Source organism: Carassius carassius, chromosome 28, assembly GCF_963082965.1.
Source record: "Carassius carassius chromosome 28, fCarCar2.1, whole genome shotgun sequence".
NCBI lineage: Eukaryota > Metazoa > Chordata > Actinopteri > Cypriniformes > Cyprinidae > Carassius > Carassius carassius.
The window spans coordinates 15,763,442-15,789,627 of NC_081782.1; the positions used below are offsets into that span (position 1 = coordinate 15,763,442).

The 26,186-nt window shown below is 41.0% G+C and overlaps 1 protein-coding gene across 7 annotated transcripts in view; it reads left to right on the forward strand.

The window, feature by feature from the left end:
• The window catches only part of LOC132108080 (protein turtle homolog B-like), a 92,527-nt gene extending 71,030 nt beyond the window's left edge, over nucleotides 1-21,497 (forward strand). Inside the window, exons 6-22 of one of the 7 annotated variants that reach the window (XR_009424403.1) lie at nucleotides 1,188-1,329; nucleotides 2,894-3,039; nucleotides 4,874-5,016; nucleotides 5,090-5,230; nucleotides 5,325-5,444; nucleotides 6,155-6,305; nucleotides 8,095-8,218; nucleotides 8,499-8,674; nucleotides 8,770-8,996; nucleotides 14,452-14,536; nucleotides 15,112-15,273; nucleotides 15,478-15,523; nucleotides 16,136-16,222; nucleotides 16,804-18,450; nucleotides 19,039-19,084; nucleotides 19,701-20,571; nucleotides 20,800-20,818. Coding sequence is in view for 5 of the 7 variants with exons in the window: in XM_059514577.1 (XP_059370560.1) it covers nucleotides 1,188-1,329; nucleotides 2,894-3,039; nucleotides 4,874-5,016; nucleotides 5,090-5,230; nucleotides 5,325-5,444; nucleotides 6,155-6,305; nucleotides 8,095-8,218; nucleotides 8,499-8,674; nucleotides 8,770-8,996; nucleotides 14,452-14,536; nucleotides 15,112-15,273; nucleotides 15,478-15,523; nucleotides 16,136-16,222; nucleotides 16,804-18,450; nucleotides 20,441-20,571; nucleotides 20,800-21,020 (3,749 nt within the window). In the remaining 2 variants the exon portion in view is untranslated. Of the gene's footprint in view, nucleotides 1-1,187; nucleotides 1,330-2,893; nucleotides 3,040-4,873; nucleotides 5,017-5,089; nucleotides 5,231-5,324; nucleotides 5,445-6,154; nucleotides 6,306-8,094; nucleotides 8,219-8,498; nucleotides 8,675-8,769; nucleotides 8,997-14,451; nucleotides 14,537-15,111; nucleotides 15,274-15,477; nucleotides 15,524-16,135; nucleotides 16,223-16,803; nucleotides 18,455-19,038; nucleotides 19,085-19,700; nucleotides 20,572-20,799 lie in introns of those variants that run through there. The other 6 variants (XR_009424404.1, XM_059514577.1, XM_059514578.1 and 3 more) reach the window with 6 other exon arrangements.
• The last annotated feature ends 4,689 nt before the right edge of the window (nucleotides 21,498-26,186 follow it).

Sequence of the window (26,186 nt, forward strand, 5' to 3'; positions counted from 1 at the left end):
AGTGAATTCTGTCCAAGCCATGGCCAAGCCGTCAAACTGACGTCATCAGAGAAGGAATGCTATTCCAGTGCGGAAGCAAATTATTGGATTTTGATTAAAGATTACGAAGACAAATAATTTTCTTCAGTGGATTAACTTGCACGGATAAGTTTTTCAACTTAAAGGGATTTGATGTTTATCTCCTTACCCCCAGGACATCCAAGATGTAAGTCACTTTGTTTCTTTAGTCGAACACAAACTAAGATTTTTAACACAAACCGTTGCAGTATGTCAGACATATAATGGAAGTGGATGGCAATCACGGCTTTGAGTCACATCACATTTCTGCAATGTCTGAACTGTTTGAACTGTCCTGAGAGTGTCCTGAGTGCGTTCTCAACAGAAGGTGCTGTTGAGATGTAACTCAAAGATGATTCCGTGATTCCCATCCACTTCCATTATATGACTGACAGACTGCAACAGTTTGAGTTTAAAATCTTCTTTTGTGTTCTACTGAAGAAACAAAGTCACCTACATCTTGGATGCCCTGGGGGTAAGCAGGTAGATACATTAGGATTTTATTTTATTTTTATACATCTACTGTTGTTTAATAACCATTTATTGCATTATTTTGCATCATGTGTGTTACCATGATGGTGCGTTGTGTTTGCATGAATGACTCTATGTACCTTTTGTATATTAGTATATACTTCAGCTTGTGGAAAAGCTACACGTGATTAACTTAGATTTTTCTGTATTTTTTACAAAATTATTCTGACAAACACAAATGACAATATTATTTTGTAAAAACAGTGCATAACTGTAAATGGGTCTCATAGTGTACATGTAATTTTATATCTCATAAATGCAAATTTATTTCCTGCAAATGTAAATTTACTTGTAAAATTTGCAACATCCTATAATCAAAAATTTGCAAATGTGTCAATCCCACATACAGCAATTATGACTGGACAATTGTGACTTACTCAATTGTGACTTTATATCTCAAAGTTACAATTATATTTCTTATAATTTACACTTTACATCTCAGAACTGTTACTTTATCTCAAAATGTTCTCAAAATTGTTTCCCTCACAATTGCAACTTTACGTACAGCTCACATTAGTCTAAACAATAACCCTATTTTTCTGTTTTGAATTTTGCTTATTTGTCGGTCTATAACCCTTGTCGCTGTTTGCTTCCACCAGGTCCTCCATACATCGTGTCACCACCTGAGAACATCACTGTTAACATATCCCAGAATGCCCAATTTACGTGCCAAGCAGAGGCGTATCCTGGCAACCTGACCTATACCTGGTACTGGGAGGAGGACAACGTCTACTTCAAGAAGTAAAGTTATGATCGAGTTCACTACTGTGCCAAGTTTCAGAGTCTTGAATACAGGAGTTGCTGTGTGTGTGTGTGTGTGTGTCTGTCAGTTTTAGATTAGAGCCTAATATATTTTTAGACCCAGAATCCCTGAATCTCAAGCCCTCTACAGCTGCATTAAGGCAAATGCTAGCACAGTGACGCGGAGGCGCACACAGCAGGTTTTTGTGCCGGGATGGGAACATCTTGTGACACTGTGCTTGTGTCATCACATGCCTTAAAAAACATGCTGATCATCTGAAGCCAAGCCAGAAGCTGTTCTGACTCCCCCAAGCGTGGCCGTATTGACCCTCTATATGTAGGGCTGTAGTCTGTTCCTCTCAGTGGAAACAGGCCAGAATAGTGTTTCAAAATAACGGTTTCCAGTACTATTGAACTGTGAGGGGCGGAAGGATGTTCATGGGAATATTCAGACTGCTGGCCAATTTACCACTTTGTGTAAAAACACTATAGTACACACTGATATTTATAAAATTAACCAAAAGAGCAATTTTTATTTTATTTTTTTGTCTGCAGACATACATACATCCTCAGGGTTGTACATTATGAAGTCTTTAATGGGGGTCTAAAGCAGTACTGCAGGGGGTTTGCCAAATATTATCTAATCTCAAATTATTTTATTTTATTTTTTATTTCATTTTGTTTTATTATTTATTTTTGTGAAAAGAACAAAGTTTATTGATGGAAAAAAATAAATAAAGTTAACTTCAACCAAAGCCAAAGTTAAGAAGCTAAATTTCAACTGAATGCCATTTTTCCATCAATTATAAATAATAATTTTATATCTTATATTTGTCTTTCTTTTCCTTAACTGTGACTTTATATCTCGTAATTGTGATATTATACTCACAAATTTGTCTATATAATAGCTGCAATTTTATACCTCTCAAATGTATCTAGTTCCCATAATTGCAACTGTATTATGTCTGCAAATGTCTCATCGATTTCTCATAATTAAGATTAACATTATCACTCTCATAACTTTGACATTGTATCACAATTTCGTCTCACAATTTTATTTCTCATAACTGTGACTTTACTCTCAGAGTTTTGTCTGTCTCAAAATTTCAATCTCATACTTGTGACTCTTAAATTGCTACTTTCACCAAAATGTTTCTATTATGTCATATTTGTGACTTTCTCAGTCTTCCTTTATTATATAACAATTTTCGTAACTGTGACTTTATATATCACAATTGCAATTTTATTTATCACAAATGTGGCTTTATATCAAATTTTTCAAAATGTCATACTTGTGACTTTCCCTTTATTGCGCTCTTCATCTACAGTATATGCTATATCAAATGTAGCTTTAATTCTTGTCACTGTTTTGATGTTTAATTTTCATCAGTAAGTATAACTTTCATTTAAACCTTTCTCACAATTACCTTTTTTTATTACTCACTCTGAGGCAGAAACAGACTGCCACAATGATGAGACACTTTAACAGCCTCAGTTCTTCTCGGTGTACAAACACGTTTAATAATATTTTTCAAACGGATCATCTCTCTTCTCTTCCCTGCAGTGATCTGAAGCTCCGCGTTCGCATCTTTATTGACGGAACCCTCATTATCTACAGAGTGAAGCCAGAGGATGCTGGGAAATACACCTGCAGCCCAAGTAACAGCCTGGGCATCTCCCCCTCTGCTTCAGCTTACCTGACCGTGCAATGTGAGTTTCACCTTCAACCCCTTAAAGAGCCTGAAGCACCAGGCCTGCGTTTAAAATCTCAGTATGTCCTGTGTGCCTTTGAGGTGTTTTATGTCAAGTATACTATCATCAGAGCGGGTAATTGGTGTCTGTTACGTTCAGGGAAAGAGCTATTTACACCCTTTGAGATGCCGTGGTGGCTGCTAGGCATCTGAGATGTTCTAGTTGCTGCCTCTCTCTGGAGGGTTTGAGAGCTCGCTTCCATCTGCACCAGGACTCTTGTGGTGCTGCAGGAAGTGGTGGATAAGCCCCTAGTCTAAGCTGCCTCTGTGTCTGTCTGTCTGTCTCTCTTGGGATAGAAAAAAGACAGATTGGAGAAGCCTAACATACTGCGGTCACCATGAAAAATTGGAATTGTGACAGTTATAAATGACAGCCAAGAGTTGTCACTGAAGCAACTTCAATTCGTTATTAGAAAACAAATAGTTCCAGCTCTGAATTCTAAAAGAAGCCACTGTAACGCAGACAGAATACACAGATGTGAATGCAAATCAGTGTTCCAATCCTACAATATCACCTACAGTTACACACATATTAATTAATTGAGGTTATCATAATTAAGAAATATAATTATTTGTATTGACAACCTTTTCACTTAAAAATATACATTTTCTGTTGTAGTGTTTTTAATTAATTTTGGGTGTTCTATATATAATTTATCTATATTATATTATATTTTACTTGCAAAAAATATAATAATGAACTTAATTTCATGTTTGTTTGTACACACACACACACACACACACACACACACACACACACACACACACACACACACACACACACACACACACACACACAGACATACAATTATGAGTAAAATTTTTTTGGCATGTTTCCTTTGTCAAATATAATATAATATAATATAATATAATATAATATAATATAATATAATATAATATAATATAATATAATATAATATAATATAATATAATATAATATAATATAATATAATATAATATAATATAATATAATATAATATAATATAATATAATATAAAATAAAATAAAATATAAAATATAATATTTCATACAAGTCAACCCTCAGTAGCCCTGTTCTGTAGATGTAGTTGGATATCTGCCATGAAAAAAATGATAGTTTACTGCTAATGACAATATTTCAAGCCAGTAATGATTGTTACAACAGGAAAAAAGTGTAATGTGTAGAGAAAATGTGTATTTTCTTGAACGTGAATTTTCAGCAGGCAAGGAGGCATATAGAATTCAAAAGATGGCTTGTTTCTCTCATTTTGCCACTCAGAACAGTATGTCATGATGACCCACTAGATCATCACAGCAGAAAAGAGGTCAGGGGTGACAAGTGGTCCTTAATGAATTAACTGAGGGGAAATATAGCCTGGCACTTTGAAGAGAGAAGACATTAGCTGTGGAAAAGCACATTATATTGTGTCATATGCCGAGCAGTGGCTGACTATCTCATTAGCAGCCGCTCCTCTGTGCCGCTGGGGTTGTGCTACATCAGTCAGCGACACCCCAGGGCTGCTGCAGGTGAGAGAACTTCACAGGAAGGGCTTTAAATAACACTTAAATATTCCGTTACCACTCATATCTTACACAGGCTCCCAAACACTGCGATTTTGCAGTGAAAATATGGGAGATGTGTTGATTTAGACTTTAAAATCTATAACTGCTATGAACCGTATTATGATGGTGAAGTACTTTGACAGCATAGCGAGACTGACGTGATTATTTCATTTGTGGTATCTGTTTTAGCATAACTAACATTATTACCCATGTTCCTCATTCCTCATTCCTGGACCGTATCCTCTCCACAGACCCTGCCCGTGTTGTGAACATGCCACCTGTCATCTACGTCCCAAGAAAATTGCCAGGAATTATTCGCTGCCCAGTAGATGCCAACCCCCCAGTTACGTCAGTCCGATGGGAGAAAGATGGCTATCCCCTCAGAATCGAGAAGGTCTGTAATGCATGGACTTCTGACGTCTGAATTGGTTTGACAACACTCCAGTTCTCTGATGTTTCTCTTATAGTATCCTGGATGGAGCCAGATGGCAGACGGAAGCATTCGGGTGGCAGAGGTCACTGAAGACTCCCTTGGCACCTACACCTGTGTGCCTTACAATGTCCTAGGTACCATGGGACAGTCCCCTCCGGCCACTCTGGTGCTAAAGGTCAGTGCATCTTAATTAAAAAGAATCACATTTTCCTTGAATTTTTGAGATGTGTTGTGTGGTTTGTGAGATAAACATCATCATATGACCCCAGGACCCCCCTTACTTCAACGTGAGGCCTGGGGGGGAGTACCGTCAAGAGGCGGGGAGAGAGCTAGTCATCCCCTGCGCTGCTTCTGGAGACCCTGAGATTCCCACCATCGTATGGAGAAAGGTACCATGACTCACCACAACATTAAACGGGTCATCTGATGCAAAATTCACTTTTACATGTTGTTTGAACATAAATGTGTGCTGGCAGTGTGTGAACACAACCACCATATAATGCTAAAAATCCACCCAGTGGTATTTTTTCTTAATCTCTCTATAAATAACATCCCCTTTTTAACCAAGCCATTCTGTGATGTCACACAGACCCAGGCCGCTCTACCTAAATGCATCTACTGTATGTTGTGCAAATTATTCGTGATCCAGCTTCACCTACAGATGAAGTGACTATAATGGCGAGTTCACACTGCATGATTTTCAAAATCATCGGATCATCGTTGTTTTTACACTGCACGATTATTGGGGTAGCATTCAGTTGCTGCCGTCTTCACATGGTACGACAGATCGGCCACAGGAGGTTACACACTGCATGACTTTATGTCTTATGACCATATCTCATGAGAACGGCTCGTCACCCCACAAAAGAGAGGGGATGGGTGAGCAGAGCTCATTAACTGATGTTAACAAGGTAAAAAGGGTGTTTTTTACACTACCATTTAGAAATTTTGTAAAAGTATGTTATAGACTTTTCATTAAGACTTTAAATAATCATATAATGTGGAAAATGGGCATCCGATGACCCATTTAAGTATATTATTTTTTCCATTTTCATAGATAGTTAATCATGAATTGTTTATTATTGTCTCCTTGGTCAAGGTCGGGAAGCCCAGCAGAAGCAAACATAACATCTTACCAAGTGGTAGCTTGCAATTCGTGTCTCTAAGCAAAGAGGATCATGGGGAGTGGGAATGTGTTGCCACCAACGTAGTTACAAGCATCACTGCCAGCACACGCCTTTTTGTAATAGGTAAATGACTCTTATATTTCTTTCTATCTAACTATCTATCTGTCTGTCTATCTATTCATCTATCTATGAAGGCTTTAGTGTTGCACACTGTAAAATGACCTTAATTACAATATTTTTATTCTTTTAATTACATTTTTGTTCTGTAAATTTTTTTGGCCTAGGTCGGCACACTATGCACAATTTTGAAGGTTCTTAAGGACACAAAATACGTCAAAGATGTGATTTCTCAACGTGCCAGATAGGAAGTGTAGGCTAGGACATTAGGATTCCCAGCCAAGCGGCACAAGTGAGTCATTGCAGTAGGGGGGCCATGTAGCTCGTGGGAGCTCTGACTCGGCTGTCTCATCTGAGAGTTCACCCTTGAATGACAAGTGATGTGTCAGCAGGCACACAACCCCATACACACGTAATTTGTTTGGTGATGGACTGGTGTCATGACAGTCTAAAGACTATGCTTAATGAGGGAGCGATTAACAGATCCTCCGCAGCTGCTAGGTGCCGATAAGAGATGTGATGGCACTCCTGAATCCATCCTCCACTTCAGTGTTTCCAACATCCTGCACTCTCCTGCTGTTATCAGACTGGGTCAGTGTGTGCACAGAGTTAGTTTATTGTCTAGTCAGAAAACATAAGTGAGAGGAGGTTCAGGTCAGACAATGGATCTCCTGTTCTTCAGTTTCTCATAAATCTTTCTAGCTGTGTCTGACAAGGCTAAATCCATCTTGGAAAGTAGTTGTTTTGGGACAAACTGTCTAGCCTAGACCTTAAAGATTTTGGGTTAATCACTAAGAATGAATTGCGGCCACTAATAGACAATGTTCCCGGATGTCTCCCCTAACAATGACCCTGCTGCTTGTTAATGTTTAGTGAATTGTTTCCTTTGCATTCTATTCAGCACGGCATATAATGGACTCTGTTTTCCTAGGCCTCATTTTGCTAATGGGTTTTGGTAGATATGTGATTGATTCACTCATGATTATACACTACTGTTCAAAAATTTGGGGTCAGTAAGATTTAAAAAAATAAATGTATTATTTTATTCAGTGAGGACACATCAAACTGATCAAAAGTGACAGTTAAGGCTTGCGTTGTTACAAAAATAAATATTTCCAATAAATGCTGTTCATTTACACTTTATATTAACCAAAGAATCTTGAAAAATGTTTATCATGGGTTCCGCAAAAATATTAAGCAGCACATCAGTTTTAGCATGGATCAGCATATAAGAATGATTTCTAAATGATCATGTGAATTAATTTATTTTTAAAATGTAAGTTTTTTTTCAACTGTAAAAAATATTTCACAATATTACTGTTTTCATTATGTTTTAATCAAATAAATGCAGCCTTGGTGAGCATAAGATACTTATTTCAAAAAAAGGATCGTACCAATCCTACACTTTTGAACGGTAATGTCGAATTTTGTGTTTTTAATTGTAATTGAGAGTTTCTACCTAAGTAGCATAAATAAAAACTGTAGAAAAAAATGAATAAAACAAAAAAGGTGTCTGCCTGTGCAGACCTTGCTAAGGTCTTTCTAGGTGCTTACTTATCGGCCCAGGTCAAACAATCCTATCCCTATTATAGTCACTATGATATTCTGGCTAGAAATGTCTCAGCTCCACAAGCCACATGATCTGATTTGTAATTTATCCAATGTATCATTTAAGAAGCGTTATGTGCCAATTATTAATTGCTAAGTTTTAGAGGTTAATTCAAATCCATAAAATTTAGTATGAGCAATAGTACTAGCATTTGTAGACACTACTAATTAAAAATAACCATTTCAGGCACTAGTCCACATGCGCCAACTAATGTCCACGTGTCAGCATCCACAAGCTCCGCTAATGTTTCCTGGGAACCTGGATATGACGGAGGCTTTGAACAGACGTTCTCGGTCTGGTACGGCCCGGTGTAAGTCCTGCCAGAACCCCCACTAAATATAGTTCCTTCCTCACTTTTTTTCCAAATGTACTTGTGACTTGATGCAGTCTTTTTTTAAAAAAGACTAGCTGTTAAAGCTATGGATTATATGGATATGTAAATGCAATGAATGAATCAATGGAATGTTTAATCTCAATTTATTCGCATTTCACTGTTTGTCAAGAAATACATATCATGCAAAGTTCTTTTTTTTTTCTTCATTGTACTCAATTAAAGTTTTATAATAGAACTCTTTGGTATAATCTAATAGAAAGGTGAAGAATGATTTAGGGCCACATGACTGGCTGTCCGTACCTGTGCCCGGCTCTCAGACATGGTTGGTTGTCCAGGGGTTGGAGCCAAAGACTGCCTATCAATTTAGTGTGCTGGCCCAGAACAAGCTGGGCACCGGCCCCTTCAGTGAGGTAGTCACTGTGACTACAGGAGGTGTGTGACACTTCTACACAAACTAGATCTTGTAATGGACCTCTGAATGACCATCTAAATGAGATGCACTTACAACCTCCCTTTATCTTTCCTAGGGTATCCCATAAGTACCCCTGAACCACTGGTGCTTCTAACTCCACCACGGTGCCTCACAGCCAACCGGACACAGCAGGGTGTATTGTTGACATGGCTTCCTCCGGCCAATCACTCTTCACCAATTGGCCGTTATATCATCGAGTTCCGTCTGGGAGAAAGGTGGGAGGTTCTGGATGACTTGATTCCTGCCACAGAGACTGAAATCATAGCAAGAGATCTTATTCAGGTAATATTTACTACTTTAATATCGCTACATACATTTGTATGGTACTCTTTAAGTTACCCATAAATAATAGAGGTGTAGAAAATTATGCCCAAAAGGGAAATGTATATAAATAATGACAATTAATTATGATTAATTACAAATATTTATGTGAGCTGCCAGTAGTAACTGTACCAGAATTAAATTGCCATCAACTAGTCTGTTCATCCAACGAACCCTTAGCACAATTTCATATCAACTCCAAGGATATTTCCGTGGCCACAGAAAATACTTTCATACAGTATTAATGCATTAGAGCATGTATGTCACGTACGCTGATACAAGAAACAAGGGAGAGATCCAAATGCAGGTACTAGGTTTATTGAGGGGCAATCCAAAAGGGGTAAATAGTCCAGGCAGGGTCAAAACCAGAATATCCAATAAACATAACAAGAACATACAGACAGGGCAAACTCAGGGAAGTATCATGCATACGACAAGGACTCCGTGACAAAGACTCAGACAGACCAGGTATAAATACACAAAAGGATAATGGGGAAACTGGAGACAGGTGGGGAACAATCAATTAACTAAACAAGGAGGAAGGTGACCAAATAAGGAGACAGGAAGTGATAATATGATACACACCGTGGGAACTGAGGACACCTAGTCAGGGGCGAAAATCTCATCTAAATGTTGGGGGGGACAATAAACATAACATTTCTTACGAGCAAGTTTTGAAGGAGACACCAATAAAACAGGCAAAATTGTACTTAAGGATATGTGTACAGAGAGGAAAGCCTTACTATTACATGGAGACCATTCCATTATCCTTCTTCTCAAAGTTTATTTTTGGTTCAATGAAAAAGCTGCCTAAATTGATGAAAACATTCTTCAAAACAATTTTTTTTGTTGCAATGTTTTTGAAGTTGTTTACACAATCAAGCCACCAAAATACAATGGAATTTGAACTTAACTTCAACTTTTATTTATTTATATAGCACATTTAATAGCAATGTTGTTGCTTCACAGTTATAATTAAAACATGCATATATAAAAACATTTGCCATGCCTAGCAAAATGAAGGCATACACTCTTACACATGAAAGACTGGAAAAAAACAAAAAATAATAATTTATTACGTCAATGACTGATTTGTTGAAAAAGTGGATTCATTCAGTTAGGAAACACCTCCTCAGTGTGTTTCCCAAAGACGCAATTAGTGCTGTTACTGCTGTAGCTTAGTTTTCAACTTTTTTCGTTGGTGAAATAGAGCTAAAACAGGCAATATGGTGCCTAAAATGCACTTAATATTAACTTGTTTATTCAATTTTTATAAAAATCAAAATCACATTTGTTATGCTAATATCTGGAGAACAACTGCACTCTTAGTATGATGTTATATTAGATTAACTTTATAAAATGAAATTAACTGACCAGTGGGGGCTCGTGAATTTTAAAATAGAGGAGGCAAACTAATTGTATTGGTCTGGGGATCCCTGCCAATTGTTATTATTATTATTATTATTTGCTTAACCACTTTAAAATGGCTTTTTGGCGGCTTTTAGTCAGAAACCGTAAATAAAATATATTCAATATCGCTACTCATTACAATACACATATTTCAATTATATTTTAGGGGGGGACAACCCTCAGATAAGGGGGGGTCCGGACCCCCCCGCGATTTCCGCCTATGCACCTAGTGGATACCATGGGAACACAACCCAGACACTGTGACAGAACCCCCCCTCTACGGAGCGGCTTCCAGACGCTCCACGATAGACAGAACAGAGACCAGGAGGGAGGCGGACAGGTGGAGGCTCAGGGGGAGGGACGGAGGGCCAGAAAAGAAAACATGAGGAACAGGCACCGGAATGTAACACAAAACAGGAAGACCAGGAGGGAGGAGGACCGGAGGAGGTTCAGGGGGAGGGACGGAGGGCCAGACTAACAGAAAGGAACAGGGACAGAAATGAACACAAAAACAAAAAGGAAAAAAACAACAACATGAAGCTCCCCAGGGCAGAGCAGAAGACCACCACACCCTTGTGGTCAACGCCAGAGTCCTCCAGGGCGGAGCGGAAGACCACCACAACCGTGTAGTCAGGGCGAGCGCCCCCCAGGGCGGAGCAGAAGACCACCACGTCCGTGTGGTCAGAGCGGAAGCCCCCCAGGGCGGAGCAAAAGACCACCACGTCCGTGTGGTCAGAGCGGAAGCCCCCCAGGGCGGAGCAGAAGACCACCACGTCCTCGTGGTCGACGCCAGAGTCCCCCAGGGCGGAGCAAAAGACCACCACGTCCCTGTGGTCGATGCCGGAGTCCAACAGGGCGGAGCAGCAGACCACCCAGTGACTTGACTTGACTCTGAAAGTTCAATGGTGAACTGGAACCTGCCTCGACTCTGGAGGGTCAACTGGAACCTGCCTCGACTCTGGAGGGTCAACTGGAACCTGCCTCGACTCTGGAGGGTCAACTGGAACCTGCCTCGACTCTGGAGGGTCAACTGGAACCTGCCTCGGCTCTGGAAGGTCAACGGTGACTAACCCTGACTCAGGAGGGTCCATGAACACCTGACTCGACTTTAGAAGGTCAACAGGAACTTGACTCGACTCTGGAGGGTCAACAGGAACATGACTTGATTCAAGAGGAACAACTGGAACATGACTCGACTCTGGATGATCAACAGGAGCTAGCCCTAACTCTAGAGGGTCAACGGTAACTAACCCTGACTCAGGAGGGTCCATGAACACCTGACTCGACTTTGGACTGCCTGTGGAGACGTGAGATGCCTCGTCTTCGGGCACCGCCTCTGGAACAGCCTCGGGCACTGCCTCGGTAACGACCTCGGGAGTGGTCTCGGGCGCCGCATCGGGAGCGGCCTCGGGCATCGCATCGGGAACAGCCTCGGGCACCGCCTCGGCCTCCAGAACGGCAACGGACACTGCCTCGGCATCGGGCACCGCCCCGGCCTCCGGAACAGCATCGGGCACCGCCCCGGCCTCCGGAACAGCATCGGGCACCGCCCCGGCCTCCGGAACAGCATCGGGCACCGCCTCGGCCTCCGGAACAGCATCGGGCACCGCCTCGGCCTCCGGAACAGCATCGGGCACCGCCTCGGCATCGCTCACCACCTCGGCCTCCGGAACAGCATCGGTCACTGCCTCGGCATCGATCACCGCCTCGGCCTCGGTCACTGCCTCGGCATCGATCACCGCCTCGGCCTCCGGAACGGCATCGGTCACCGCCCCCGGCCTCCGGAACGGCATCGGGCACCGCCCCGGCCTCCGGAACAGCATCGGTCACCAACAGCATCGGTCACCACCTCGGGGACGGCGACGGCCTGCTCGGGAACGTCTTCCTGGACGGCAGCGGCCCGCTCAGGAACGACCACCTGGACGGCAGCGGCCCGCTCGGGAACGTCCTCCTGGATGGCAACGGTCCGCTCGGGAACGTTCTCCGGGCTTTGAGGAACGGTAGGCGCCTGTCTCCTGTCGGAGTCCTTCTGTCACGTACGCTGATACAAGAAACAAGGGAGAGGTCCAAATGCAGGTACAAGGTTTATTGAGGGGCAATCCAAAAGGGGTAAACAGTCCAGGCAGGGTCAAAACCAGAATATCCAATAAACATAACAAGAACATACAGACAGGACAAACTCAGGGAAGTATCACGCATACGACAAGGACTCCGTGACAAAGACTCAGACAGACCAGGTATAAATACACAAAAGGATAATGGGGAAACTGGAGACAGGTGGGGAACAATCAATTAACTAAACAAGGAGGAAGGTGACCAAATAAGGAGACAGGAAGTGATAATATGATACACACCGTGGGAACTGAGGACACCTAGTGGATACCATGGGAACACAACCCAGACACTGTGACAATGTAGCAAAATCTGAATCATAAAGGGACATTGATTTGTAAGGCAGAATCAGTAACTCATGTAATTTGTGCACAAGATTTTTATTAACCAAACACTTAACGCTCTAATAAACAAACAAATATACATATATGAAATCATTCATACAGGGGAAAGGGCAAATGAGATTTGATGGATCAAGGAAAATCCATCAGCAAAACCAGAGAATGAAACTATGAAAAGAGTCGGTTAACCATCTGAGTAAAACCATCAACTCCCTTTTATAACGGTGTCTATAGTTTATACTAAACCTCTGTTTCGTTTAGTTAAACTTATGATACTTGCAATTCCTTGGACTGGAATGAGCGTTTGGATGCAAAGTCTTGATGGTTTGGAGGTTCGGTGGTGTAGGAGTCACGATCACGTTTTTCCGGTTTTGAAGAGTGATGAATTCCAAAGATGTCCTGACTCGATGGTGATTGGGAGTTTCTTCCCAGTGGAAAGTAAAAAGAACTAAGAAAGATGTCAGTTGAGACCCTAAGATCTTTGGTGAATGGAGAGTCAAGGCATGAGGCCTGGCGCAGACTTAGGGGTCCTAGAGTTCAAGCTCACATACTCTTAGCAGAAGAAAGGAAAAGAGATTGAAGAGAGGGCAGAACTGTGTGTGAGCCTTTTTAAAGTCTGAGAAGGTTCACGCCTCTCAGCATAGGCTTGTCCAATGAGAAAGGCTGAAATTCCAAGTGGGAGGATGGAACTAATGAAGAGTTTTACAACTCTTTGTGTGAAAGCATGGCAATTTGCAAAATGGAACTCGAGTGGGGGTTCAAGAGAAGAATCTTCAAGATTCTTAGAATACTACTATATTGCCTGTGTACCAACAAAGAATATACACTCTCGTTTTACATCATCAGAAGCGAATTCAAAGATACTAAAGATGGTAAGATTACATATAGGTAAAATTACATAAACAAGTAGTTCTATCACAAGCTGCATAAAACAGTATACAAGACAAAAAGGCAATATACAAGAACAGTAACAAAATATACAATGAAGTATATGTGTGTTCATTCAAACATACTCTTAGGCCATAAAAGTTGGTCTGGCTGAGGTGTCGTGGTTGCCATGGTAACAAGGGGTCTGGAGTTATTCGCAGACATCCTGGCACCTAATATGTTTATTGGCTGAGGGGTCTGTGATCATTTGTTGATCTAATGAATAATTGATTTGTTAAATCAAATGAAAAATGGTGTGTCTGATTGGTCCAGACGCTACAGAGGTGAATTTAATGTCAATGCTATTTGCGATTTGAAATCCAATTTACTTCTGTCATTTGATGTATTTCTGAGGGAAAATGTCTAATTTTCAGAAGTTCAATTTAGTGATGTCCATCTTGTGCACATTCATTTGTTTCAGAGAATGGCAGTTGTGACTATTTAGAGAAACTCAGTGAGGGAATGCTTTTCAGCTGAAAAGCTCAGAGGATGTCATTTTAATTCAGTCTGACATACAGCGGAGTCTGCTACAAATGTTCTTGTAACAAATCTGCCGTAGATTTGACACTTCAACCCGTTGGCCCCACAGGATTTGTGACCTACTGACCTGTTTCTCTGTCTCCCAGGACTCTTGGTATGAATTCCGAGCGCTAGCTGTAATGGATGATCTTGTCAGTGAGAGCAGTAATGTGGTGGGAGTGTCAAGTACAGGTGAGAATAAGGGGCTTAACTAAAATGCACCAATTCATCGCTTTAGCCACCCAGAGCTTCACTGCCCTCTGTTGGACATTGTAGTTAGTGCCCTACTTTTTTTTTGCTGTTGTAGACGTGATACAAGGGTGTCATGCACCTATTTTTTTGGAGGGGGCATCAGTGGCAGTCCTGGCTTATTTAAGTCATTTTTGTTGTATGATAAAGCTAAAGTAATTAATTTCTATTCTAAATGAAAGTTATTAGGACCGACTAAAGTTAGATGTAATTGCTGCCACAGGATGTTTTCCTTACCTACAAGAAAACGTAATTATTAAAGATACTAATTTGTTTTTGGAAGTTGCATTCAAAAAACACTTGGCTCAAAAATCTGAATGCCACATGCCCTCTCAATCTAAATAGGAAAGCTGCTACTGATCTTATAGGCTGCAGTTGTGTTAACACTATGCTATAGTCTGCTTTATAATGCACACTAACTGAATCACTGTCAGCAATCACGTTAACCTGCTTTGTGAATACATGCTTGCTGCATTCTCCCATGCTAATTTCATGTTCTGGAGTGTCTCTTCTCTCAGACCCCTTCCCTCCCACAGAGATCTCAGACGAGGGGATAGCCAAGCCAGTGGTGGCCGGCATTGTGGCCACCATCTGTTTCTTGGCGGCTGCTGTCCTCTTCAGCACGCTTGCTGCATGTTTTGTCAACAAGCAGCATCGTCGCAAGCTTAAACGCAAACGTGGTAAGTCCTTCTTAACGTCAAGACACAGTTATCTCTCTTGTTAATTACTAATTTTTGCACAGAACACAACCTTATTGGATTTGTAAAAAAATTATACATCTTTTCAGTTGTATTGCATTATTCCAACTTTAGCATTGCTGTGGTTGAGATAAAGATCTGAAGCATATTATCATGCTGATGTGGCATTGTGTGATTTGCCCTTAGACCCTCCACTATCGATTACTCACACAAGGAAAAGCATAGAATCTCCGTAAGTACCAATGCATGGCAACATCCATCATACTTTGCCCTTCTGTAAATCTGTTGACTACCAGGCACATGGCTTGAGAGAGAGAAAGAGAGAGAGCATGTACAGTTTGGGAAATCAAACAGCTGACCCTAGCAGCTGCTGTGTTACAGTGAAGGATGCATGGAGGTGGTCACAAAAGTGGCAGCTATAAATGCATCTGTGCTTACCTCTGCTTTTCAGCACGGAGATGCATTGATTTGCCATTACAAACAATCTTTTCAAGCTCTTATTTTGTCTTTTTTTTCTGTCCAGTCAGGTTGTGATAGAACCTTCCAATAGCACAAGAATATGTTATAAACATGAAGCTTATCCCCCAGCTCCTCTGAATTGATCAGTGCAGGCATGACAGCATGTCACTCATATTTATAACCAGAGCAAAAGGAAGGAGAATATAAGGGTAGCATCTCCAACCCAGTTCAAACTGGGACTCACGCTCTTATCCGATTCCATTGCGGTCTTCATAGAGCTGCAGTCTCATGCTCCCATCCCACCCATTTCCACATAGCAGTGTGGAACCATAGTCTGGTTGACGGCCGAGTCTGCCCCGTCTCTATTGTGTTTTTGTCACCACAGGCCTCCTCTTACCCCCTTGCCTGGCATTGAGCCCTACTGGGAAGAGCCAGACAGGAGCAGCTACAGGCCCCCATCCACCAGCCCTCAGTGAGTGCTTGCATCTGCATCTCTCTCTGCAGCAGGCGCTAACATGTGCCTGTCTGCCGTAGCTTCATGATGTCAGTTAGTGTTGCAGAGCTAAACTGCTTCTTTGGGGGAAAAGAAAACTTCAGCCCTCAGCTGCTCCAAATTTTGATTCTTTGTTTGACCACTTATAGCCAGCAAGATGGATTGTTATTGAAGAGCTGGGTGAAGATATAGTTTAGCCGATATTATGTTAGCACACTGGTGCCTGTACTGACATATCTGTTTCTATGTCCTGTCCCCATTCTGTTGTTCTCCATTATCTCTCACCCTGAAATCATCTTTCACTTTTAAGATGGCCTTTAAATTAAGATCAGTGCTTATTCTAATTACTGTTATAAAAAAGCATGTGGATAAAGTCTAATTACCTTGAATTATTTTAAAATAAGTGCACAAGAAAGTGTAATGCCATGCCATTTCCTTTTGAATTATATTCCATGTTTTTAGATGAAGTAATTCTTATTTTGATGCTGTTTTTTGCTGATTTTAAGTTCTGGTATTCCCCAGGGCTCAGTCCTAAGCCCTGTGTCTTTTTTGATTGATAGGCTGTCCTCTGGGAAGATCAGTCCTGAGAGCATTGCTTCCTCCCGGCCCTCATCTCTGGCCAGCGTGGGTGGCCATGGTCTTTACGTTAAGAAGTTGCCAAGCCCTAGGAAAGAGAAAGAGCTTTCACTCTATAAGAAAACCAAGAGAGCAATAACCAGTAAGAAGTACAGTGTGTCCAAGCATGAGGCTGAGGTCACCACGCCCATCGAGCTGATCAGCCGTGGACCTGATGGCCGATTCGTCATGGACCCCAGTGACATCAACACGTCCCTCAAGCCACGACGCATTGAGGGTTTTCCTTTTGTGGAGGAATCAGACTTGTATCCTGAGTTCCGTCAATCAGATGAGGAGAACGATGACCCAGGGCCCCTACCCCCAATCATGGCCACCCTCAGGCCCCAGATATCCCCTGTGTCCTCCAGCCAGGAGTCCTACATGCAGCCCCCAGCCTACAGCCCCCGGTTCCAGAGGCCTATGGAAGGTATGAGCATCTCGGAGGGTAGTCGGCTTCAGGCCACAGGGCAGAGCCGGGTCTCCCATTTTCACAGGGTCTTCCCTCCAGGCCCCTTCTATGGCTATATAGGTAGTGGTGCTGAGGTGGAGCTTCACCCTCCTTTTTACATGCCTGATGTTAGTCCACGTAGCTCTGCCATGTCCTCCTCACCTTCATACCCCCCTGAGGGGCCGTTCCGCCATCCCACCATCCCAGAGGAGAGGGAGGAGCTGAGGATCCATCAGTATGGCACCTCCGGCCACGCCCTCCCACTGGTGCATAGCCCTCCCTCCTCTCGCTCGACCGAGATCTGGCAGCCTCCTGACTTCCCCTTTCTAGGTCAGGAGGGTCCCCGTCTCGCTCTTCCACCACGCCATTCATCATATTTCCACCGGGACCTCCCTGAGCCCCCACCATACCCCTCCCATAGTCGTACTCTTAGCACCACCTCTCAGCTCCCTTCAAGCTCTGCTTTCCTCCAGCTGGAGGCCCCTAGAGCCCACCTGAGCAGAACTCCTGGCAGGTTTCCGCCTCAGGGCCCTTCAGCCAAGCATATAACTATGCAACAGGCCCAGACTCTGGGGCAGTTGAGACACACTGCCCACGGTATGGGCGTACCAGTGTTGCCTTATTCAGGCGCCACTGCCCGCATGGGGAGCCCAAGCACACTGCACAGTGAGAGCTCTGACGGCTGGAGGTCTGAGGCCCAGCCTTGGCTGAGCCCCAGGGCGGCACGAAGAATGGATCTCGGCCTGCAGCAGGTGGTCCTACAGCCGTCACGACTCTCCCCGCTCACCCAGACCCCTCCCAGCTCACACGCCGGCTCTCCAGACATTCTCGTCCGCCCTCCTCCCCGCCCCAGCATCCTGCGGTCTTCCCGCTCTCAAGAGATGCCCGAGAGCACCCGCCACCCCGCCAGTGTCTCCTTCTCCCGAAGGTCTCTCTCCTCTTCCCCTGCCACTTCACCTACCCAAGGCCAGAGCTGCCAGCGGCCCAGTCTCAGCTACCGTGCCCACATGGCCTTTGCCACAGCCGCGGCCAGCTACCCCTCCCAGTCCCCTTCACCCCCTGCAGAGAGCAGTGATGCTTTCGGCCAGATGCCATCTCAGAGAAGGACAGATGAGGAGATGCTCCCCTCAGAACCCTCTCCAGGGTAGGTGAACTGTACCATTGGAGGCTCCAAAATGACAAAGGAGATTGTTATTCATCATCTGTACAGCAAAAGCAATGCTTTCATGCTTTTGCGATTTTCGGTTAAAATATTTTTACATGTACATCTTACTATAAACTATTTACATATGCACAAATGTCCATGTCCTCCAGTGTAACTCCTTATTGGGTTTACAGGATACATTTCCATACTTCTCTTTATTTTCTTCAAATCCTATTCTCCTTTAACCTTTAAACAGTGTTATTTTGATAGGAAATTATCGTAGTGTATAAAATTTTTCATGATTAAGGATTTTCTAGTGCATTCATGATGATCCCATGGCTCTTCCTTCTTTGTCCTCTTTTGTGGGCTGATCACATCACTCAACCTCTCCAGCTCATTTCCTTCCATTTCTCTCACTTCCTCTAACTCAGGGCTTTGACCATCACGGTGGCCTTCTTAGGCAGCCGTCGTTGCCAGAGATGAGAGTGTGCTCATCTCTTGCAACACTCATCCTCATCTATAGTAGAGACGGCGCTTTTCTCTGGAGACTCTGGTAGTCTTACCCTCTTTGTTTTTGATTGATCTCAGCTATCTGGGCAGCATTGTTGTGACCAGGTCCTCTACACCACAATAGGTAAGGGTCGAATCCATGTCTGAAAGGGGAGGGGTTTGCAGGCGGGGCCTTAAATCATTCTCATTTAAAGGGGAATTACTTTTTTTGACTATTTTTTATTACATGATATTAATAATACATTGTCTTTTTTGCAAATATCCCGAATAGGTTTATTGCTGGAATATAAACAATGCCAGTTTTTCAGCATTGCTTATCAAAGATTTTTTGAGATTATTAAATACAGGCAAAAAAAAAAAAAAATCAGGAAATTTTGCACTTGCGCCCCTTTAGAGGCACACTTGGATATTCCCCTTTAAAATTTTGTTTCCATGTACAAAAATATCATGCATGCCTTTTCTAAATATTCTTCTCCTCGATGCCGAATCAGTAACAGCAGTTCTCAAACTAAAATTTCTTGTCACATTTTGTCATCCTAGTGGTTTGGTTCCTTTCTTTTATGTGACTGTTCTTTACTGGCCATTCTCCCCTCCCTGCCATCTCTTCTCCTGTCAGCATGGTGAAGCCACTGTACAGTGTATTCATGGTAACCAGAGTGTGTTTGATGTGGCGGACTTTAGTGCTCAGTCATGTTTACCACCCCCCTTCTATTAATCACTTTCACTTTCTCTTTCCACAGCCTCAGCAGCAGGGGAGACTGTCTGTAAACGCTTTGTGTTTCTGTGCCTTGTGAACCCATGAGTTGTTGGCTGACTCTTCAGTATGGACGTTTGAGTGTCATGATCTCTGCCATGATAGAGGAATGGCATGTGCGATAAAAGACAACACATTACAAGAAACGTGACCTCTGTGGTCAATTTTATATGAAACCAGTGAACTTACTGGGAAACAGGAGATTTTGGCTAGTTGTAATTTGATTGGACAGTGCTGGCAGCATGGCAGCAGTGTACAACATGAGGTAAAGGTTTATTCATGTTAATTTAGGTGTATTCCATGGTAAATGAGTGGGGAAAATGCTAATTTCAACTCACCAGACTAACTCAACTAATACAATGTGCTTTTGATTTGCAGAGTACCCATCTAATGAGGAAGAGCTCTTTTTTTATTCTTTAAAAATAAATGATTTGGTATTTAATTTTTATTCTGATGACCAATGAAATGTGGCCAATTAAAACGAATAAGATTTAATTTTGATAAACAGTATTTTCTAAGCAATATCTAACAAACAAGTTGATTAATTGCTAAATGGCACAGTACATGTTGATGAATGGTACTTTTGTCATGAAGGCTTTGCACTTGGCATTGGGGCAGCCAAAGTACTCCCTGTTGGGGCTAAATCTCAGTTTGATCTGGCCGGTGGAGAGCAGCGCACTCTGGTGGCGATGTGAAGTAATGCATCATTGTGTTTGTCTCTCACAGGGAGCATCTAGGTGCAGTGAGAGTCCCTGCAGGGTCTGAGAGCTTTGAAGCACTGATTTATTATTGTATTAATAAAGCCAAGAAATCAACAGCCAACAAGAACAACAACTCCAGATTCAAGAAAAGGACAGGTCAGTTTCACCCGTACATTACATACTGGGAGAAATTGACATGCTGTCTCTCCCAATGTCCTGACTACATGCTTATTTGCTTAATAATTACAAGAAACCACCCAAAACATGCTAAAACAACCACCCACAAATCCTTAACATTGTGGCAGTGAGGTTTGCATGCACAGGCAACGATAATGTAAAAAAATCTGCTTTGTTGCTGTGTCTCATTTGCTCTGCTGTCTCTAGATGTGTCCACCTCTCAGACCCAGCAGCCGCATGCATCTCAGGCATCTGAGCAAAAAGAACATCTCTGCTCTCCCTCAAAGAAAAAGTGGAAAAGTACACTTAGAAAATCCCCCTGTCGTCATCTGTCCTCTCTGCTGCGCTGGCTTCACCCCAGAGAAGACAGAAAATCCCTTCTGGCCAGTATGGACCCTGCCCCCTCAAACTATGGTTCTCTGCTCTGAGAGCCAACCACCCCCCAAAAAAATAACACTCACTAAAACTTATCCTGTGGGGTGGAACGTCTCCTCGTCCATTAGCAAAAATGTACAATGGACAAGCTCTCAGTACTGTTTTTGTAATCAGTCTAAACTAGATACGATTTATTATGTTCTTCGGTTGGCACAATATACTACACATATCTGTATTTTCTGTAAATTTACACAAAGGAAAAACGTACAGGGGTGCTCTTTTGGAAGAAACAGAAAAGGACAGGACAAAAGCTTTTCATTTGATGATAAAAAATAAAATAATAGCATTGCATTACATGCTAGGAAAAATCTTGCTGTCCACTTTGATTTCTGTCAAAACGTTGTCAGAACTGTGTATATTGTGAAGGATAGAGTTAAACGCTCTGTACAAATATGTCTCTCAAGACATGATAGTTAATACAGGGTTTCTTTTCTTCCTTCTACAAAATATACCTCAAAAAAGAAAATAGAAAAAAAGAAAGAAAAGGAATAAATGATCTGGAACATATTTCAGCACTTCTACCATATTTTGTGCAAGCTAGCATATTTCATTTTGGATGACGAATGTTGTCTGTTTGCGGCACAGCTTTGACAGTATTACAGAACATGAGGGATTAATGTAAGCTCAGAAATTAAAATGTATTTGTTTATAAAATGCTAAACATGAAATATAAAGCACAGAATATCATAGAAATTGTAAGATTTAAAAGAATGACTTCAGTACTAGACTGGTCCTGCTACAATGTTTGAACAGTTCCTCAGATTTTTACAATTCCATGCAAAGGGAGGTGGAATTGAAAACATTCATGTTTTTATATTATTTTAGTTTTTTAATAATTAACATTATATTTGACTAACATCACTGGACAACTTTAATGCATTTTTTAACCTGTGGTTGGAGGAAGATTAATATTATCCCCCTGCTAAAATTTTTTTTTGAGGTTCTCATTCAATTTTATAAATATCCTTTTTGACATGTTCAGATGGCATAGGTGCAAATGTAATATTTAAACTGAAGTAGAATTACTTGGTCCTTGTCTTGCACAAATGTAGTTAGAAGTGGTGAAATGCATTATTAATATTTTTGTCACTTCCTTGAAGTAAATAATTTGTTATTTGTTTTCTTTGGACATATAATACACCAAGGAAGTACAGTAGATATTGTGCAGACTAATGAAGTCATCAATATACTGTAACATAGAAAAGTTGAAATAGTCCTTATTCTAATCAGTTGAGAGAAAAAAAAGAAAAGACTACCAGTCTTCTTGGTTACTTCCTACTTACAAAAGTGGACCTTCAAAATAGCTTGACTCTCTTTGAAAAAAAAAAAGTAAACTGTATTGTAATCTTTACTATTTGCCATCCATCACAGCTCATCTGATGACATAGCAAAGTTTGTGTTATTTGAATTAATGATGACTTAAGTAGCCAATTTCTGATGGATGTTAACTGTCTCTAGAGTTCACTAACAGCTGCTGATCTGCTACCTAATGTAAAAGCTACTCGAGCGTGTGCTAGTTTAGTTAAACCGATGGTGAATGTATGGTTTGCTCTTTAGAATTCAGATTTATCTGAAATTTTTCAGTGTGATGTTTCTCTCTTTTATCTCATTTACGCACCAATGCAATCAACTCCAAAATGAATCTTCTACTGCGAATGGAATTTAATAATGAGGTACGACTTGATAGGAAATCGAATGAAATCTCATGCAGAACTTCAATAAGGCTGAATATACAAGCAGGAAACATTGAGATGAATTTCTGTCCGTGGAGATTCATAGTAGCCATTTTGAGTGTAGAGGATTTGACTTAAGTGTTGACTTTTTTTGTCTTTCCTTTCTCTCTTTTTGTATACAACTATTTTCCTTGACGTGAAAACGAATGCTCAAACATCACACACAGAGTAGCCTATTTGAGCTATTCAGTATTACAGTATGTCACCAGACTCCATTGCTTATTCTATGTAGGACTGTAGGCTGTCTTTTTCCAACCATGTATTGCGATTTGTAAGGCTGCTTTGCTTTAATCGTGTAGTCTCTGAGAGGAGAAAGGCAGTGTTTATTTTTAAATATTTCTGATTACCTGCCTTTAGCTGTGGGAAGAGAAGTGTTCAACTTAGACTTGACTTCATTTCTGCTAAGTGTTTTGTCAAGTTCTGTCAAGAACTCATTGCTAACAAGTCCTACAACAACCACATAAAGTTTACATGATCAAGAAATATCACGTGCAAGGATGTAGGCACATTGTACACATTATGACTTGGTGCTATGTCATATTGAACTCGTGGTGCTGTGGTTCAGAGGTTAACACACAAACTCACGCACAGTCCTGTCTTAAACTAACTAAACTAGCTCTGTTTTGATTTCCGTTGTCGAGTTACCCTGGTGAGTAGGACCGCAAGCAATAAAACCTCTCTCTCACAGGGCAGGTCCTGTGCGCTCATCTGTCTTTCAGTATGAAAACGGTTAAATAAAGTTCGGCTTTGACATTCAATGAGCTTAGTTATCGCGTGAACGCTCACTGTCACCGTGAATAAAAACCCGCACATTTAGACAGATCGCCAGTCTTGAGGAGGCAGCATATCAATGTATAATCCACAGAATGATAGTAAATTTTTTATTTAGCATGGGAAGAACCTGGTAACTCAAGCAGGTGGCGGTCTGACGCGTCAAGCGGCGGCATTTCTGTTTTATAGCGTTTCTCTTGGACACGACGGGGTGACACATCCTCTCATAAAGCTGATTTAAGCTTGCAGGTGCGGTGTCTCTGTATATCTGTTGACGGTGATTGACGGCATTTTCTTCAGCTCCTGGCTCTTCTGGTCTTTGAAGGGAGAACCCGACTGAAACGTTTCTCTTGAATATATAGCTATGATACAGACTGTACAGGTAGACACACGCCCCCTTTTTTGCTTCTGTAGAGGGCTCATTTGCAGGAAGTGTCATTTCAACTCTTTGATTGCCTGTATTCAGTTTTGTGCTTTCCTCTTATGGTGCTTTGTGAAATTTTATTTTCCTTTTTCTGTCGATTGAACAGAATTAACCTTGCATAGTCAAGATATTTCACTCGTTCGGAAATATCTCGTTTCATCTTTTTGTTTTTGATTATTTTGCTGTTCATATTAACCAGCACTGAAAACTTAGAATGTAATACTGCATTATGCACATTTACGACTGTTTTAACATTAAACCTCATTCTTAGAGCTTATTGGAAGCGTAGCTCAAATTGCATTGTGCTTTCTAACTGCTTTTGAATTTGTGTTGTACATAGTTTACAGATTCTGTTATTTCAAGATGTGTTCTGGGCAAACATGTTTTTCATTCTGATCATTGCAATGTATGAGAGACTGTTCTTATGTGAAGAAAAGGATCATAGAATTATAGTTTTTCTTTTCTTTCAGATTGATTTGATTGAATGACTTGATCGAAGGCTTCTTTTGTTAATCAATCTCATTTATTTCAGGTATTATTCTAAAACAGTATGGTGCTGTACCAAAGCCTTATGTACAATATTATTATGATGCGTTGTTTGATTCTTCTGCCACTGCTAAGGAATTCTCCAAATTGCTAGACAACTGATCATGAAACAAGGTGCAGTGTGCCTCTATCTTCTTTGATTATTGGGCTGCTTCAGAGTATTTTTCTTGGGCATTCGGTGTTTCCACATACTGTACTCAGATGTTAAGATATGGTGCCTGGTGTGTCTTAATGCTGCTAGGAGTAAATGTTAAAGATGTTTTGTATCTATACCAACTTCTGAACTATGACATTGACCTCCACAATAACTCAGCTGGACACTCTTGATATTAAAAGGGAACAACCCTGAAGTAAGCAATGGCATTTTTAGAGAATAAAGGAAATCCCATTGTTATTTAATTTTTTATTCCAATTGCTTTCATCATATTTTTAAAGCATTTATTAAGAAGTCTTGCTCTAGAATAAGACCCCAATCAAAAAAGAATATGCTAACCTGACAAATTAATTGTCCTTGAGAGTTACATAAATACCAGACCTGGGAATGAAACATATGGAGTCTTAAATGTGTGTATGTGTGTGTGTGTGTGGGCTGTCTTTAACAGCCCAATTGAAGTTCTGTATAGTAGAGCCGTTCAATTTGCATTGTTTACATCACCAGATGCCCAGATATGCACATTTTGGCAAGCTCTATTAGGTTGACATTTTCCAACGCTTTGGTCCATGTAATAACCCCGTAAAACTTTTTGTATTTTGATATAATAAAAAAAAATCTATACAAGAATGTGTTTATTTCTTGAAGAGAGATTTTTGACTGTTCGTGTATGCGGTGACCACTAGAGGCCACTATTGCATAATGTTAAATCTGTATGATTATTGTTTCTACATATCAAGTTTGACTGATAATGCTGTCATATAGGAAGTTAAGTGTTCATCCAGGTGCAAAGTCCTCAACCAACACAACTCCCTCTCACTCAACTATTTATGTAAAGTGAGTGACTAACACAAAACAGATAACACTGTGGCCCTGGCATAGGTCTCAAAGCCAGCGCTTTGGCATTGGCCAGATAATTGAATAATTATGATGATGATGATGATGATGAAGATGATGATGATAATTTCCAAAGGGAAAGTTGAGATGGTCTCTGCCAAGTTTTGGTTAACCCTTCTATAGTTTTTTGGTCAAATTTGCCATAATGAAACAGTTGTGTCCTTCCATTTTTGACCATTCATCATGTAATGAAGCTGTAGATGGCTTGTTTAGCCTACTAAATTAGATTAAATTATATAGTTTTAATATAGTTTAACAGTTTTCTTTAGTTTAAAGGGATAGTTCACACCAAAATGAACATTTTGTCATGTACTCATCTTCCTGTTGTTCCAAACGAGTATAACTTACTTTTTCTTCTGTGAAACACGTAAGAAGGGTTTTGGAAGAATGAAGGAAAAAAGTTAATTCTCAATACATCATTTATGTTCCACAAAAGAAAGAAATACACAAGATTTGAAATGACATGCACTTTGTATATGATTTTATGTGTAACCCTTTATATGTAAATTATTTCAGAATTCTTTAAAATTATATTTCTCCATCAATATTTAATGTATCGACCACTGATCTTTATAAAATAGGCCTATGCTCTATTATAGATAAGTGGTATTAACACATTTTCCTGGAGGGAAGTATT